Source organism: Gouania willdenowi, chromosome 9, assembly GCF_900634775.1.
Source record: "Gouania willdenowi chromosome 9, fGouWil2.1, whole genome shotgun sequence".
Lineage (NCBI taxonomy): Eukaryota > Metazoa > Chordata > Actinopteri > Blenniiformes > Gobiesocidae > Gouania > Gouania willdenowi.
The window spans coordinates 37,537,514-37,551,603 of record NC_041052.1 but is presented as its reverse complement, the minus strand read 5'-3'; the positions used below and the strand labels follow the sequence as shown (position 1 = coordinate 37,551,603).

Genomic DNA, 14,090 nt, shown 5'->3' with positions numbered 1-14,090 from the left:
TAAATTTGTATATTAGCAAAATATTTAGTTTCACCTGTGACATTTAGATTTAACATTTAAAATGTACATTTAACATTTAAATTTCACATTTACCATTTAGATTCAATATTTATATTTAAATGTAACATTTAGATTTAACATTATTATATCTTTACAAGAAACAAATATCACAAATTTTGCTGTAAATAAATCTGGTCAAAAGTAGCACAAAAAACATCACATACATTTATTTAACGTGATTTGTTGCTAAATGTTGCAAAATAGTTGCTGTTTATTCTAGAATGCACAACTTTACAATTGGCGCCCCATACACCATCACCATAAAACAAATCATCATAAAAAGTGTGTAACAAACACATTTTAATATCAGCAGCGGAGGGCGCCATGAATTATTTTGTGTATTTGTTTTTTCATTGTTCTAATGGATATCCTTTATTTCATTTTTACCCATTTATTCCTCTCTATTTCTATATTTATTTTATTATTTTAGTTTTTAGAATGTTTTACAATGTTGCACTATAATTAACATGTTTCTTTAAATACTCTCAGATAATACTGAAATGCCATCTGCTCCCAAATGTTTTTGGAGGTATAAATATCGCTGTTTATTTTTTGTTATGATATCAGATTCTGCGAATTGTCATTGTTTTTTTTATTATTTTATATTTATTTAAATGAATGAATGAATAAATAAATAAAAACCATGATGAATCTTTAGCACTAGAGACCTGTCCAAGATGGCGGCTGCACAGATCGTCAGCTACAATAGGCAGCGTCAGTCCATGAGTCTATATAATGTCTATGGGCCCGACCATAGACATTACATAGAGGGTTTTTACGATGCGTCATCAACCCGGAAGTCGCCATTTTGGAGGTTAGCAGCCGGTTTACAGACAACACGCAAATGAGCAAATCCCGAATTTTGAGAGGTAATGGTGAACTATTGCCATGTTTTTGGCTGTACTAATCGGTCAGAACGTGAAATACATGTGGTTTTATAGACTGTCAAAAGTTCTAACAGATCAGAGAACAATGTCTGCATTTTACAGTCAGTAGTTCTACATCAGAAGAGCAGTGACATGAGACGAGCTCACCATGGTTGCACCAGTTTTATTGATGTTTATGCAAACACCACCGCCCTCATCTGCCTCTCATCAGTTTGTTCTCCAAGGAGCGGACATTAGAACGCAGGATGGAAGGAAGCGGAATTCTCTGAGGATTAGCTTTTAGCTTAGGCCGCTGGAGTAACTGAGCCTCGGTACCAGCGATGTCTGCTACGATGTACATGTGCTGCCGTGTCATGAGATATATCTTGTTGGGAGAGTATGGAGTATGGCTTTATTGAATAATTGTTAATGTTTCTTTAATGGTGTTTTATGACGTTGATTTTGTTAGATAGCTAAATGCTTGTTCATGTGGATCTTGTTGGGTTTTTTCTTTCTTATTATGAATTTTATATTTTGATAAGCGCATTGCGATGACTCTGTTGTTAATTGCGCCATACAAATAAAGTTGAATTGAATTAACATTTGCCAGCAGAAACATATGAAATTGTCATTGGTGTTGACATTGGTGGTCTCGATTTGCAACGTGCCTACCCAACCCTAGTGCTCCAACACGTCACTGCTAGTTTATTTTCTTCCATTTCAGTAATCCCATTGTAATTAAAGGCCAATGTAATCTTTGACTTTCAGATATCTATATATTTCAGATACCCTTGAAAGAGCTCTGGAACAGACTAAGAAAAGAGGAGTATGACAGGTGACTATCAATGATCGTCAACCGACAGCACAACAGGTCAGAGGAGGATGAGCATCAGCAGCAGGATGCTGTTGTGTTGTCCAGGAAATCCATTGCAAATACATGGAATTAAATCTTTCTGTTTATAATTTGTATGCAACCCTGCCTTTCATAACACTATATATACATGAATACATCATATTTACAAATTCAGAATAACTTCACTGTCTACTTTTTGTTTTGCAAAAGGCAGAAATATATCTTTGGCTTGCATGTGCAGAAATCTAAAAAAAGGGGTCATTAAAAAACACACCACATCCAGACAGGACACATTGAAAACATATTTATTATGTTACTTTATACATAAATAAAAATAGACATTAGATTTTTACTTTGCACTTATGTACCAAGATTAATTCATTAAATGAATGTCTAACAAAGTCAGAAACATTAATAACTTGTCGTGCAGTTTGTCTGTGTCTTTCATACATGGTGTCCTTGCATGTAGTCGCCACCATGGTTTGCTGTGCTGCATGGGGATGCTCCAATCACTCCGAAAAAGGAGTGAAAAATGTATTCCCAACCGAACCATAGAGGAGAAAGAAATGGTTAGCCAAAGTCAGCAGGAGCAATTTAAAAAAAAAAAAAAAATATATATATATATATATATATATATATATATATATATATATATATATTTATAACTATTTATATATAATTATAACTATAAAAAAATGTGAGGTAATAATATTCAAAAACTTCATTTGCACTTTTTCCACAAATATCACAATTGAAAAGCTTACTGTTTAATTTCAACAAAAAAAAAGAAGACATGTGGTATCGGAGTATTCTACAACCTATATTTGAGAATCTAAAGTGGAGTGATTCTAATGAACAGAAGGGGGCAGCATTGCGCTTCTTTTAGTGTACAGTCTTCTTAAACCATAAGAAGAAGAAGAAGAAGCAGCTTTGTTGCTTCAACTGTTCACTTCCGGGGAACTATTGAGGCTCCATGAGCCGCCATTGCTGTAAAATAACAAGGAAAAAAAACGAACCATTGGAGTAAACGGAGTTGTCGCAACTCTCTCTCTCGATACGGCTCTGGGAGGGACTATTCGGACGTAGCCCATGCTTTGTTGTCGTTAGCTGTGATTTATAGGGCAGTCATGTCGTTAACCTCTCTGAACAATGACCCCTCTCTGGTGGACTTTTCGTCCGTGTTGCCCCCGGAGCTCTGGGTGCTCGTGCTCAGCTATCTGAGCAAGGAGGATAGGTACGTGGTGCGTGCGAGCTCCCGCCGCCTGCGGACGCTGTCTGACCACCCGTCTCTGTGGCGGGACTCCACGGTGGTGCTGTCCGATCTCCGCCGCTACACCTTCGGTTTCTGGTCCACCCTGGAGTCCCGAAAGCTGACCCGGGTGGCGGTGCGTCACCTGCGGCGCAAAGAGTGGCGCCGCCTGCTGCGTTTCCTGCCGTCGCTCACTGCCGTGGTCTTCCTGGACGGGTGTCGCCAGTACCAGGAGAAGTACCTGGATAACCTGTGGCGCTTCGAGAGCCTCAGGGAGCTCGGGGTACGGAACGCTGCCTGGTCGGAGCCGCTGATCAGCCTCACGCTGGCTGAGAGGCTCGCCGAGCAGCTGACTCACCTCAGCGTGTGCAACGTCCAGATGCCGTCCGAGGAGGACTTCATCCGAACCGTGTCCGGCCTCTTCAACCTGCGGTTTCTGCTTTTCCACCCGAAGGAGTCCAAGTACCGCTGTGGGGTAGGGGTGAGTGCTGTGTCCGTGCCCGTCTTCCACGGCTTACTGCTCGGTCTCAAGAAGCTCCGCCATCTCTCCTGGGGGACGAGATCCGAGCCGCGGAAGCGTCTGCCCGACGACTACTTCAGCCCGGCCGACCCAGAGCACCCCGGTGAGGGATTATTACACAAACATTCCTATTTACTAGGCTTGGACAATATATCGACATTCAAGATATATCGAGATTAGTGTTGGGGTCAATTAGGGCTGCACAATTAATCAAATTGTAATCGTGGTCACGAATTTGGTTGCCACCATTAAAATAACCAGATCGTCAGCAATTTTCACATTTAAAATGTGGGTTCTGCTCTAATCAGGACCAGGGCGTGAACACATGGTTAAGGCTTCATTAAGATGCTTTCAATAACAAGCAAGCAACCCTTCGGCTGCAGCTTTAGTCACTTTTTATATATATATATATATATAATTTATTTTTTATATATTTAAAGCTTCATTTTGTGCTGTAAACTGTACACATTTTTTTAAATGTAGTGCAATAAAATTACAGATTTTTCCCTAACATGATAAATAATGGTCGTTATAATCATGATTACAATATTGATAAAAAAAAATAAATAATCATGATTATCATTTTGGCCATAATCCTGCAGCCTTAGGTTCAATTACATTTTTCAATTACTATTACAGTGACTGGCATTTTCCCCCAATTACAACTATCATTTTTCCCTCAAAGTGAATTACAATTATGTTCTAAATTACAAATTTAATTTATCTCAAATACTGAGTCTTTAATAAATAACCACATAAAACATACTGTTCAGGTAGTGGCGGCTGGTGAATAATATTCTAGGGCGGGCTGTGCCATAGCAAGTCAAAAGTCAGTTTCAGTAACCATCCCGATACAACTGAACAGAAGCGGCAGGTTATCAGTGCTCTGTGAAATAATAATTATTTAATGCCAATATTAATAACTTGAGGCATTTTTGCACGAAACAAACATTACAACCAAAATTATGGAAATAAATCACTTTATTTACTACTGTGTGTGTGTGTATGGGGTGGACATCAGTGTAAATGGTGTGAGCAGTATGATGGGTTATGCAACGAGGGACAGAAGTGGGGGGTTGTCTACAACCCGGCACAACTGTTTGACTGGACATCATCCCATTGCAGCCCATTAGAGCTATGTGTAGATGGTGGATCATGTTTGAATATAATGTTGGTATTCTACTATATAATCTTAGTTCTTAGTTACTATTTTTAGGTTAAGGGCTTTCTCCCTCGTCTTTAGGTTAATGCTATTATACGGTATATGCTTTAGCAAATAAGAAGGTTTTGAGTTTACTTTTAAAGGTGGAGAGACTAGCAGCCTCCTATACTAAGACTGGGAGCTGGTTCCAAAGGCGAGGCGCCTGGTAGCAGAATACTCTGCATCTGTTCTACTTCTAGAAACTTTAGGAACTTCGAGAAGACCAGCAGACTGAGAGCGGAGTGTTCTGCCCGGGCGATAGAGCACTAAGAGTTCTTTAAAATACACAGGAGTTTATGTAGAGCTTTGTATGCTAACAGGAGGATTTTAAACTCTATTCTAGATTTTACAGGAAGCCAATGAAGGGAAGCCAACACTGGAGAAATATGCTCTCTCCTGTTAGTATTCTAGCTGCAGCATTCTGGATTAACTGGAGACTTTTTAGTGAGTTACTAGGACATCCTGACAGTAGGGAGTTACAATAATCTAATCTAGATGTAACAAATGCATGGATTTGTTTTTCAGCATCACTCTGGGCCAAGATACTCCTGATTTTAGAGAAATTATAGAGGTGGAAGAAGGCTGTCCTTGTGATTTGTTTGATACTGACTTATCTTTTAACTCTCATATTAAAGATAACACCTAAGTTTTTTTACTGTGGTGCTGGGTGACAGAGTAATGCCATCCAGAGACACTATTTGCTCTGATAATTTCTCTCTAAGGTGTTTTGGACCAAATAAAATCACTTCAGTTTTATCCTGGTTGAGGAGGAGAAAGTTACAGCTCCTCCAGGATGTGATGTCTTTAAGACAGGCCTGGACTTTTAATAACTGAGTTTCATCAGATTTCATTGAGAGATAAAGCTGTGTGTCATCTCCATAGCAATGGAAATTTATATTATGTTCTCTGATAATGTTAGCTAGTGGAAGCATATATAATGTAAAGAGTATTGGTCTTAAAGCTGAACCTTGTGGAACTCCATGATTAACTCTGGCGTGCGCTGAGGAGAGATTATTAACATGAACAAAGTGGGTTCTGTCTGATACGTAGGATTTAAACCAACCTAGCACTATTTCTTTAATCCCAAAAACACTTCCCAGTCTCTGCAGCAATAAATGATGATCCACTGTATCGAAGGCTGCACTGAGATCTAAGAGCACCAGAACTGAGACCAACCCTCTGTCTGAGGCTAAAAGGAGATCGGTCTTGGTTACTTTTACTTTGGGATATTGGATATTCGCCTATAATTGGACAAGTCACTAGGATCAAGGGTTGGTTTTTTAAGGAGAGGTTTGATTACAGCTATTTTAAAGGCCTGTGGTACATAACCTGTTGCTAGAGATGTTAATCCAGTTCACCATATTAGTGCTAATTAGTGGAAGAACATCTTTAAATAGTGGAGTTGGAATTGGATCTAAAAGACAGGTTGTTGGTTTAGAAGCACTAACTATTGAGGTTAGTTCAGATAGACGAATTGGAGTGAAACAATGTAAATAAAAGCTGCATGTTGGGGTAATTTCAGGAGCTGCTTTGTTTAAGAAATTATTGAACATGCCTGCAGGGGGGACATTAGCTTTGTTTCCAATTGTTAGAATTTTATCAGTAAAGAAGTTGATGAAGTCGCCACTGCTCAGGTTAACAGGAATAGAGGGTTCGACAGAGCTGTGGCTTTTGGTGAGCCTGGCTACAGTGTTGAATAGAAACTGAGGATGGTCCTTGTTTTCCTCTATAAAAGTTGAATAATAGGAGGTTCTAGCTTTACCGTGAGCTTTTTTTTTTATAAGTATCTTTATAAGATACAAACTTTCTCTCCAGGCAATATGAACTTCTACCATGTTTGAGGAGAGCCACTTCCTTTCTAATTTTCGCGATGCCTGTTTTAGAAGACGCAATTCAGATTTATACCAGGGGGCGACCTTTTTATGAAATATCTTCTTTTTAAGCGGAGCAACAACATCCAGAGCTGTGTGCAGTGACAACATTGCACTGTTGATAAGATCATCTATTTTCTCTGTTGTAAGACATTGATAGCTACTTTCTGTTGAGATATCATATGGATCAGACTTAAGCTGTGGTGGAACTAAATCTTTAAATCTAGCTACAGCTTTTTCTGACAGTGATCTACTATCGTGTACTCTTCTCTCAGAGTTTAAGCAGGCTGATATTCTGAATTCGAAGGATAACAAGAAGTGATCTGAAAGAATAGGATTTTGAGGATATATTGTCAGGTGATCAATATCTAGACCATATGTTAGAACAAGGTCCAGGGCATGATTAAGATAATGAGTTGGTTTTGTTTACATTTTGTGTGAAGCCGATTGAATCTAATAGTGAGGTAAGTAAAATATTTAGGCTGTTGTTTTCATCATCAACGTGAATGTTAAAGATAGCTTTGTCAGTGCTCAGCACCTGATCAGTGAGAAAGTCAGAGAATCCAGAGAGAAACTCTGAATATGGACCAGGAGGACGGTAAACTATAACCAATAAGTGACTTTTTCCATTGCAAATTTCAAGGTAGAGGCTTTCGAATGAATTTTGGTTAAGTTTGGTTTTTGGGGTAACTGATAAGCTTAAGTGAAAAACTGCAGCCAGTCCTCCTCCCTGATCACTCTAACGGGGAATATGGTGATTACCATAATTGGGAGGGCTGGCTTCTTTAAGAGCAACAAAATCATCATTTTTGATCCAAGTCCCAGTGAATCATAATAAACCTAGTTGATGGTCACGTATAAGTGTCATGCACATCTTTCAAGCCCCCTTTTGGGCGTACGTAACGGTTATAAATGAAGCCCCATATTATTTAGATTTGGTTAGGTTATTTCTTGTTCTAATAATCTGGAATTAACTGATTCATTTCTAGCTGTAATTACATTGGTGTTAAGACTTCAACTTAAGCTCAGACTTGGTCCCCTCTGTCTTCTAAGGGTCGTTCCAGTATGGGGGTCCTGAGCTGACCAGCCTGGAGCTGGTAGATTACATGGAATCAGTTTTCACGAAAGACGCTCTGAGGAGCCTGACATCGCTCCGCTCACTGAAAATACACTACAAACACATCACCAAAGGCGAGGAGTGCTGCCTTGGATACTGGCTGGCATCTCTGCCCAACCTGGAGTCCCTCAGCATTCATGGTTAGAATCCTCATAATCCCACCCCAGTCTGTAAATCACAGGCTTTATAAATCAGGCCGGGTAATAATATTGTGGTTCCCTTTCCTGTAATTTTTTTTTCTCCAGGTGGAACCTCTCTTTTCAAGTATGCAGCCAAAATTCCTCCTAGTGTGACGCGGCTCACCCTGCGAATGATTCTCACCCTGAAGGACTTGCACCTTATCTCAACCAAACTCCCACAGCTGAAGGAGCTCGACATCTGGCAGGACCGTTCCAGTGGAAGTCTTTGTCGACGGATTACTAAATTATTCCCAGAGCTCCGAACTCTCCGAATACGGTCAGTGTCACGTTTAAACAACTCAGCAGATAGGAGAAGTTTGTGCACCTGTTAGTTTGTCGGATCAACTGGCGATCATTATAAGTGGTGACACTTCTCAGCGTTTGTTTTTCTGAACCACATGTTCTGTCACACTACATTAAAAACACACTTCAGATGACAGCTATACATTACATCAGTGTTTCTCAAACTTCTTTCTCTCAAGTACCCTCTTTGTCCGACTAAACATTTTGCTTAGAATACTATAAATACACAACTATAGAGCGTAATGAATGAATAACACTAGGAATGTGCAATATTTTATCGTTTATGATTTATCGTCAAAAATATTCCCACCCGTAAGAATGTCATCCCTCGATATAAACGATAAATTCCCATGTCGGAAATTAGCGAGGGCCATTTGTCCCCCAATTTAGCCAAGAATGCCCCGAAAAAAAAACGCTTTCCACGTGCCAAAACTGCCCCGTTTGTTGTCAACAACTTATTATTCTCTGGAGCGGAACGTTGTTTACGGAAGCTCTGCACGGTGTGCACCGTCACAGCCCCCCGCACACACCGCCGTCTGTGTGTGTGAGGTCTTCGTCACGGCTATCAGAAGCTATTATGCTGCGATATAACACGGACCACTACTTGGTTAAAACCAGACAACCAACAAAGGGAACCGATCCAAGTTCCTCTGTCAGATCCACCCAAAGTTCCACAAACACAGGACAGAGATGAACCTGTAGCAAATATTATGAACTGGAAACACAACTAAAGCTGACTTTGCTAAGGTATCCCACCGACACACAGACTGAGCTAAGTGCTAACGCTAACCACTCCATATAAGGAATAATAGACCAAGTAAAAAGAACACGTCTTACTGTCATCAAACCACAGAGAGCCACCAATTTGTTTATGGTCGGATTTAACACTTGTATGGAAGAATAAAAGCTAAACATGTCACACGTTGTGTGAATTAAATTTTAGCATAATAACTAATGTCACTATTCATTCATCCCAATTTGTGAAACAAAATATTTTTTAATTATATTTCATCAGCAGTAAAAACACTATTGAAGTTATTTGTGCTTTTAATGTGCTTTTTTTTTTAAATAATTTTATTTCAAGTGAGGAAATAAATAAATTACATACAATAACATTATTAGTAATCCACATGCACAAATATATTCAATAAAATATCAGCTCATGAGCTGTTTGAGTCAGCAGTTATTGTAGCCTTTTTAAATGTGTCAAGTGTTGATGTATTCAGATGTATTTGTGTTTGTAAGGAACCTGTTAACACTAAGGTGTGAATTTCTTTATTTTTAGTTTTTATTTATCGTGATTTTTATCGTTATCATGATAACGATACATTTCTTATCAATATCGCCCATCCCCAGATAACACATTTTAAAGAATTAAACTTTGTAAAAAAGTGGAATGAAACAGTATTTAGTGCCTACTACATTTGGTAGTTTTTATCATTTCTGGTCATCTCCTGCCTTGTATTTTCAGTTTCTGTTCTATTCAAGATCAGTTCCATCATCATTATTATGATTATCATTTAAACCAAAACTCCACATTATAAAACCCATTGTTTTCATTTGTTAAAGCTGCGGTATGTAAGTTTTTCTGGCACAATTTGGTCAGAAATCTGTAATCATATTTCAGCATATTGTAATCCAAAGTGTTCTGAGTGGACAGTCTGTAAATAATAATTTATATAGTGCCTTTCACAGACAGAGAAGTCACAAAGTGCTTCACAAAATTACAACAGAAATACAAAGTACATTTACAGTCACAAAACATGATGGTCAAAAAAAACAACCCTTAATCCACTAGAATTAAAACGCTTTCTGAAACAAATAGGTTTTCAGTTTGCTCTTAAAAACATCAACAGAATCAAGTAAGCGCAAGGAAGGCGGATGATTGTTCCAGAGCGTCAGCACAATGGCCTGGAAGGAGCGATCTCCTCTGGTCCTGAAACGAGTATGAGGGACCATGAGCAGGTTCTGATCCAGTTTTAGGTGTTTCTTTTGGCTGCTCGGCTGAAGTCAGGCGCGTTCAGGGACCATCGGTAGTAAACGTGCATTTGCAGACGTTTCCAGCAGAAGTCCCTATAACATAGAATAGCTTTATTTGTCATTGCACATGTTACAGAGCAACAACATTTAATTTCAGTTTCATCCCGTCCAAGAAAATCACATATAACACATATAACATGGAGGACAGGAGCGGGAGAGCAGTGGTTTGCCACAAGGGCGGCGCCCCTTATTTAGATGAAAAAGGGAGAACAACAGAAGGAGAGGAGAGGGGAAAAGGCAGCATTAGACACAACAGTTACACAGCAAATCAAGCAGGAAAAGGCAGACCGAGGTTGAGAAGCAACAGAATAAAGTCAAACACTGAGGAGGAACGGGCCGCTTTCGCTTTGTGTCCTCGCGAATCCTCTGTGCCTGGCGGTGACAGGCTGACAGCAGCCGCTGCTGCTGGGGACAGTAACTACAGACTGATATGAGCATTCATGTCAGAGTCTCTAAAATACCAGAAAAATATCCACTAACTCATGATAACATCCCTACATTTGTCACAATTAGTCTATATTGAGAAAAAAGTTGTAACAGCGTTCACAAAACACATTGGTACGGGAGGTTGGGTTTCAGTTTCAAAACGGAGCGGAGAGAGGATTCTACAAACTGCAGCTTTAATTATCCGCTGTAGATTATTATTTTATCATCTATCTCAAACCTTTGCACAAGTTTTATTTGTTTTTAAAATGTGAAAATCAAAGACTAAAGGAACTGATATAATTTAGTTTATTTGGACAGCAACGCTTTAAACCTTTCATTTATATTTGAGATCACTACCCATTTGCAGTTAAAACAACAAGTTTGTATTGTTTTTAGGTTGTTCAATGTTTTTACAATAAAAAAAAAGATTGACCATTCAAGCTTAGGGATGTAACGATTAATCGTAAGGCAGTTAAAAATCGATTCATAGGTATCACGGTTGATATTGATTTTCTGAAAATTGAATCGCAAGTGTAGGCGGCGGGCGGAGTCTGCTAATACTTTCTTTCTGGCCGCCTTCTACTCTTAAATATGTTAATAAATGATTCATTACCCCTTTAATACCGAAAGAATATCTGTAATATTACTTGAATATCTGTAAAAGTCACGTTTTTCTATTAGCTCTGTCTGCTAGCATAGCTTCTCTTCTTCACTGCAAGATATCTGCATGCCAGCCGACCACTGTGTTACCAGCGCCCTCTGCTGGTCCAAACAAATATGACGTAATTTTTTTTAAAAAAGTCCAATTGTTAAGGCACAAAATACATTTTCAGTTGCACTTTTAAAAAGAAAAAGAACTATTATGCAGTTTTGCATTGTTTATTATAGAACCAGAATTTAAATTAATAGGCTTCATTTTCATTTGTATTATTCCTTTGTTTATTTCAGTCAAGGTTTATTTTTAGTTAAATTGCATTGTTTTGAATAGTTTATCAAGGAATTCTTTTGACAATGAAAAATAAAAGCAAATTGGTACCGTATTTTCTACAGTCCCATTTTGTAAAATAAATCGTGAGAGAATCGTATCGTGAACCCAGTATCGTGAATCGAATCGTATCGGGAGTAGAGTGAATTGTTACATCCCTATTCAAGCTGTATATGCTGTCAGTTATACCAGTAAAAAAAATGGGGTTTGGTCAAAATCAGGATCGGCAGGTCAGGCATTTTAAAGAAAATTGCAATTAGTGCACCCCTACTTGTAATATTTCTAAAGACAGATGTTCTAAAACAGTGGTTCTAGAAAATGTTGGGTTCAAGTATCCCCTTTCTCTTATTCCTGAACATTTTGCTCAGAATACTTTTGGAAAAACACTGTAGAGCATATATGGAATGAACGAGTGTTAACAAACACGCATTTTAAAGAATCTCATTTTGTAAATAAGTGGAATGAAACAGTATTTAGTTCCTCCTGAATAGATTTCTGGTCATCTCCTGCCTGGTTTTGGACCAAAACTGACCCCTGTATTTTCAGTTCATGTTCTAATCAAGGTAATTTCTATCATCATCAATAATATGATGATCATTTTTAACTAAAAATAAACGTTATAAAACCCCATATGTTTGATGCTTTCATTTAATGTTCCACTCTTAAGAATATGAAGATGGAAAATGCTGTTTAGTTGAAAATCATTTTTTATTTATTTTTTCTGTTTATATTTCTGTTTTTAAGTTGTAATTTACATGATCAAAATGAATAAATGAACAATTCATATCAATCACTAGGGGTACATGTACCCCCTTTTGAGAAACACTGTTCTAAAATGTATGCATTGAAAAAGTGGTTCAGATTCATTTAAAAACTGAGTGACAGCAATAAAGTGTCATCAGGTACAATGGTCACCAGTTATAGTCATCCCCCATCAGTTGAAGTGTTTTTCTTTTTGTTTTCATCATCACAGCTGTATCTACAGATATTTCTCTTTGTTTCCCACGCTGAGACTTTAAACAGTTTGTAGAAATCCTAAATTCTACGCTCTGCTTCAGGTTTTTCCGACGGGAACCAGAGAAGGATCTGTTGAACCTGGTCCGCCTGCGTCACTTGCAGCGCCTGGAGCTGTTGGTGGAGCATTTCTTCATCGTCAGAGATTACCTGAACGGACACCAGTGGCCCAGCCCGGCCGTGCAGGAGCTGATCGATCAGCTCTACTCGCTCTCACACAACCGCATCTACACGGTCACCAGCATGCGTCAGAGGAACCCACGGCTGGATTGCGACTGCATATGGGAAGGAGACTAAAAAATAAACCATCCTGTTGGTTGAACACTGCGAGGAAGTGCTGACAGTGTGGGGGAGGCGGGGCTGCAAGGTAACATGAAGCACGACCATGTACGCTCCATCTCGCTTCCCCAGTGGCCCTGGAGCCATTTGAGCATGTGCACACCTTTGCCGTGCTTTCTCGCAAGGAAGCTGTAGCTTCTTTGTGAATTTGTTAGCCAGTATAGCTATGGAATTAGAACAGTATCATAATGAATGAACTCTTGCAGGGTGTCACGGCAAATTTGCTGACTGGACTGACTAACACTGACTAACAGTTTCACAGCTTAAGCTTTATACAGATATGAGAAAAAGTCCCAACCCTGAAAGAAAGAAAAGGAGGGAGTCAGATGCTCCCAACAGTGAAAACGTTGGAGGATGATGAAGATGTGTATATTATGAGGAAGGCCTGCGCCACTGGTATCTGTCCTTGATAGTGTGTGTGCGTGTATATCTGCATCTGAGTTTGAGTTTGGCCTTCAGTAGAGACTGTGTGTTGCACTGTGGATACAATACGATCTGTATTGTTAATCTAACATGACTCAGTTGTTCAAAAGTGCAAAAAGTAATGCAGTCATCATGTATTAAAACATGACAAATTGTACACATGAACACACATTTGATGATATGATGAATATAATAATTGCCATAACATTCCCCACTTTTGGTCGCCATCAACGACCAAATCAAGAAACTAAATTATTATAGCAGTAGAATAACCTTGGATCCACCTTTGCTGTCCATCAGGGTTAACCATTAGCATCGCTATTGTCATACATTGGATATAGTCTTCTTTTGTCAGACACAGACATATCAAGAAAAATGTGGAAATAAGCCTTAAAAACTTCATTATTATCAATGGCATGAATCATCAAAAATCAACCTCTATTACCATCTAGATAAGCAAAAATCATCATTTACATCAAGGACATCACTCGTGTTCATTGACTGAGTTCAGTGGCCCCGTTAGTAACTGGGGTCACCAATAGCCAGAAGAATAGTGGAACCATGGTTAGAATCACCGCACATGATTGGCGGCATCATGAATGAAGAAGCTTGAGTGTTTTCCGCAATCACAGCAGAAGGGCTTC

General features: G+C 38.9%; 1 protein-coding gene across 1 annotated transcript; it reads left to right on the top strand.

Moving 5' to 3' along the window:
• The first annotated feature begins 2,723 nt into the window (after positions 1-2,723).
• On the top strand, positions 2,724-13,385 carry LOC114470399 (uncharacterized). Its single transcript, XM_028458585.1, has 4 exons — positions 2,724-3,651; positions 7,674-7,877; positions 7,983-8,193; positions 12,729-13,385. The coding sequence occupies exons 1-4, from the start codon at positions 2,907-2,909 to the stop codon at positions 12,979-12,981; spliced, it is 1,413 nt and encodes a 470-aa protein (XP_028314386.1). The 5' UTR covers positions 2,724-2,906; the 3' UTR covers positions 12,982-13,385.
• The last annotated feature ends 705 nt before the right edge of the window (positions 13,386-14,090 follow it).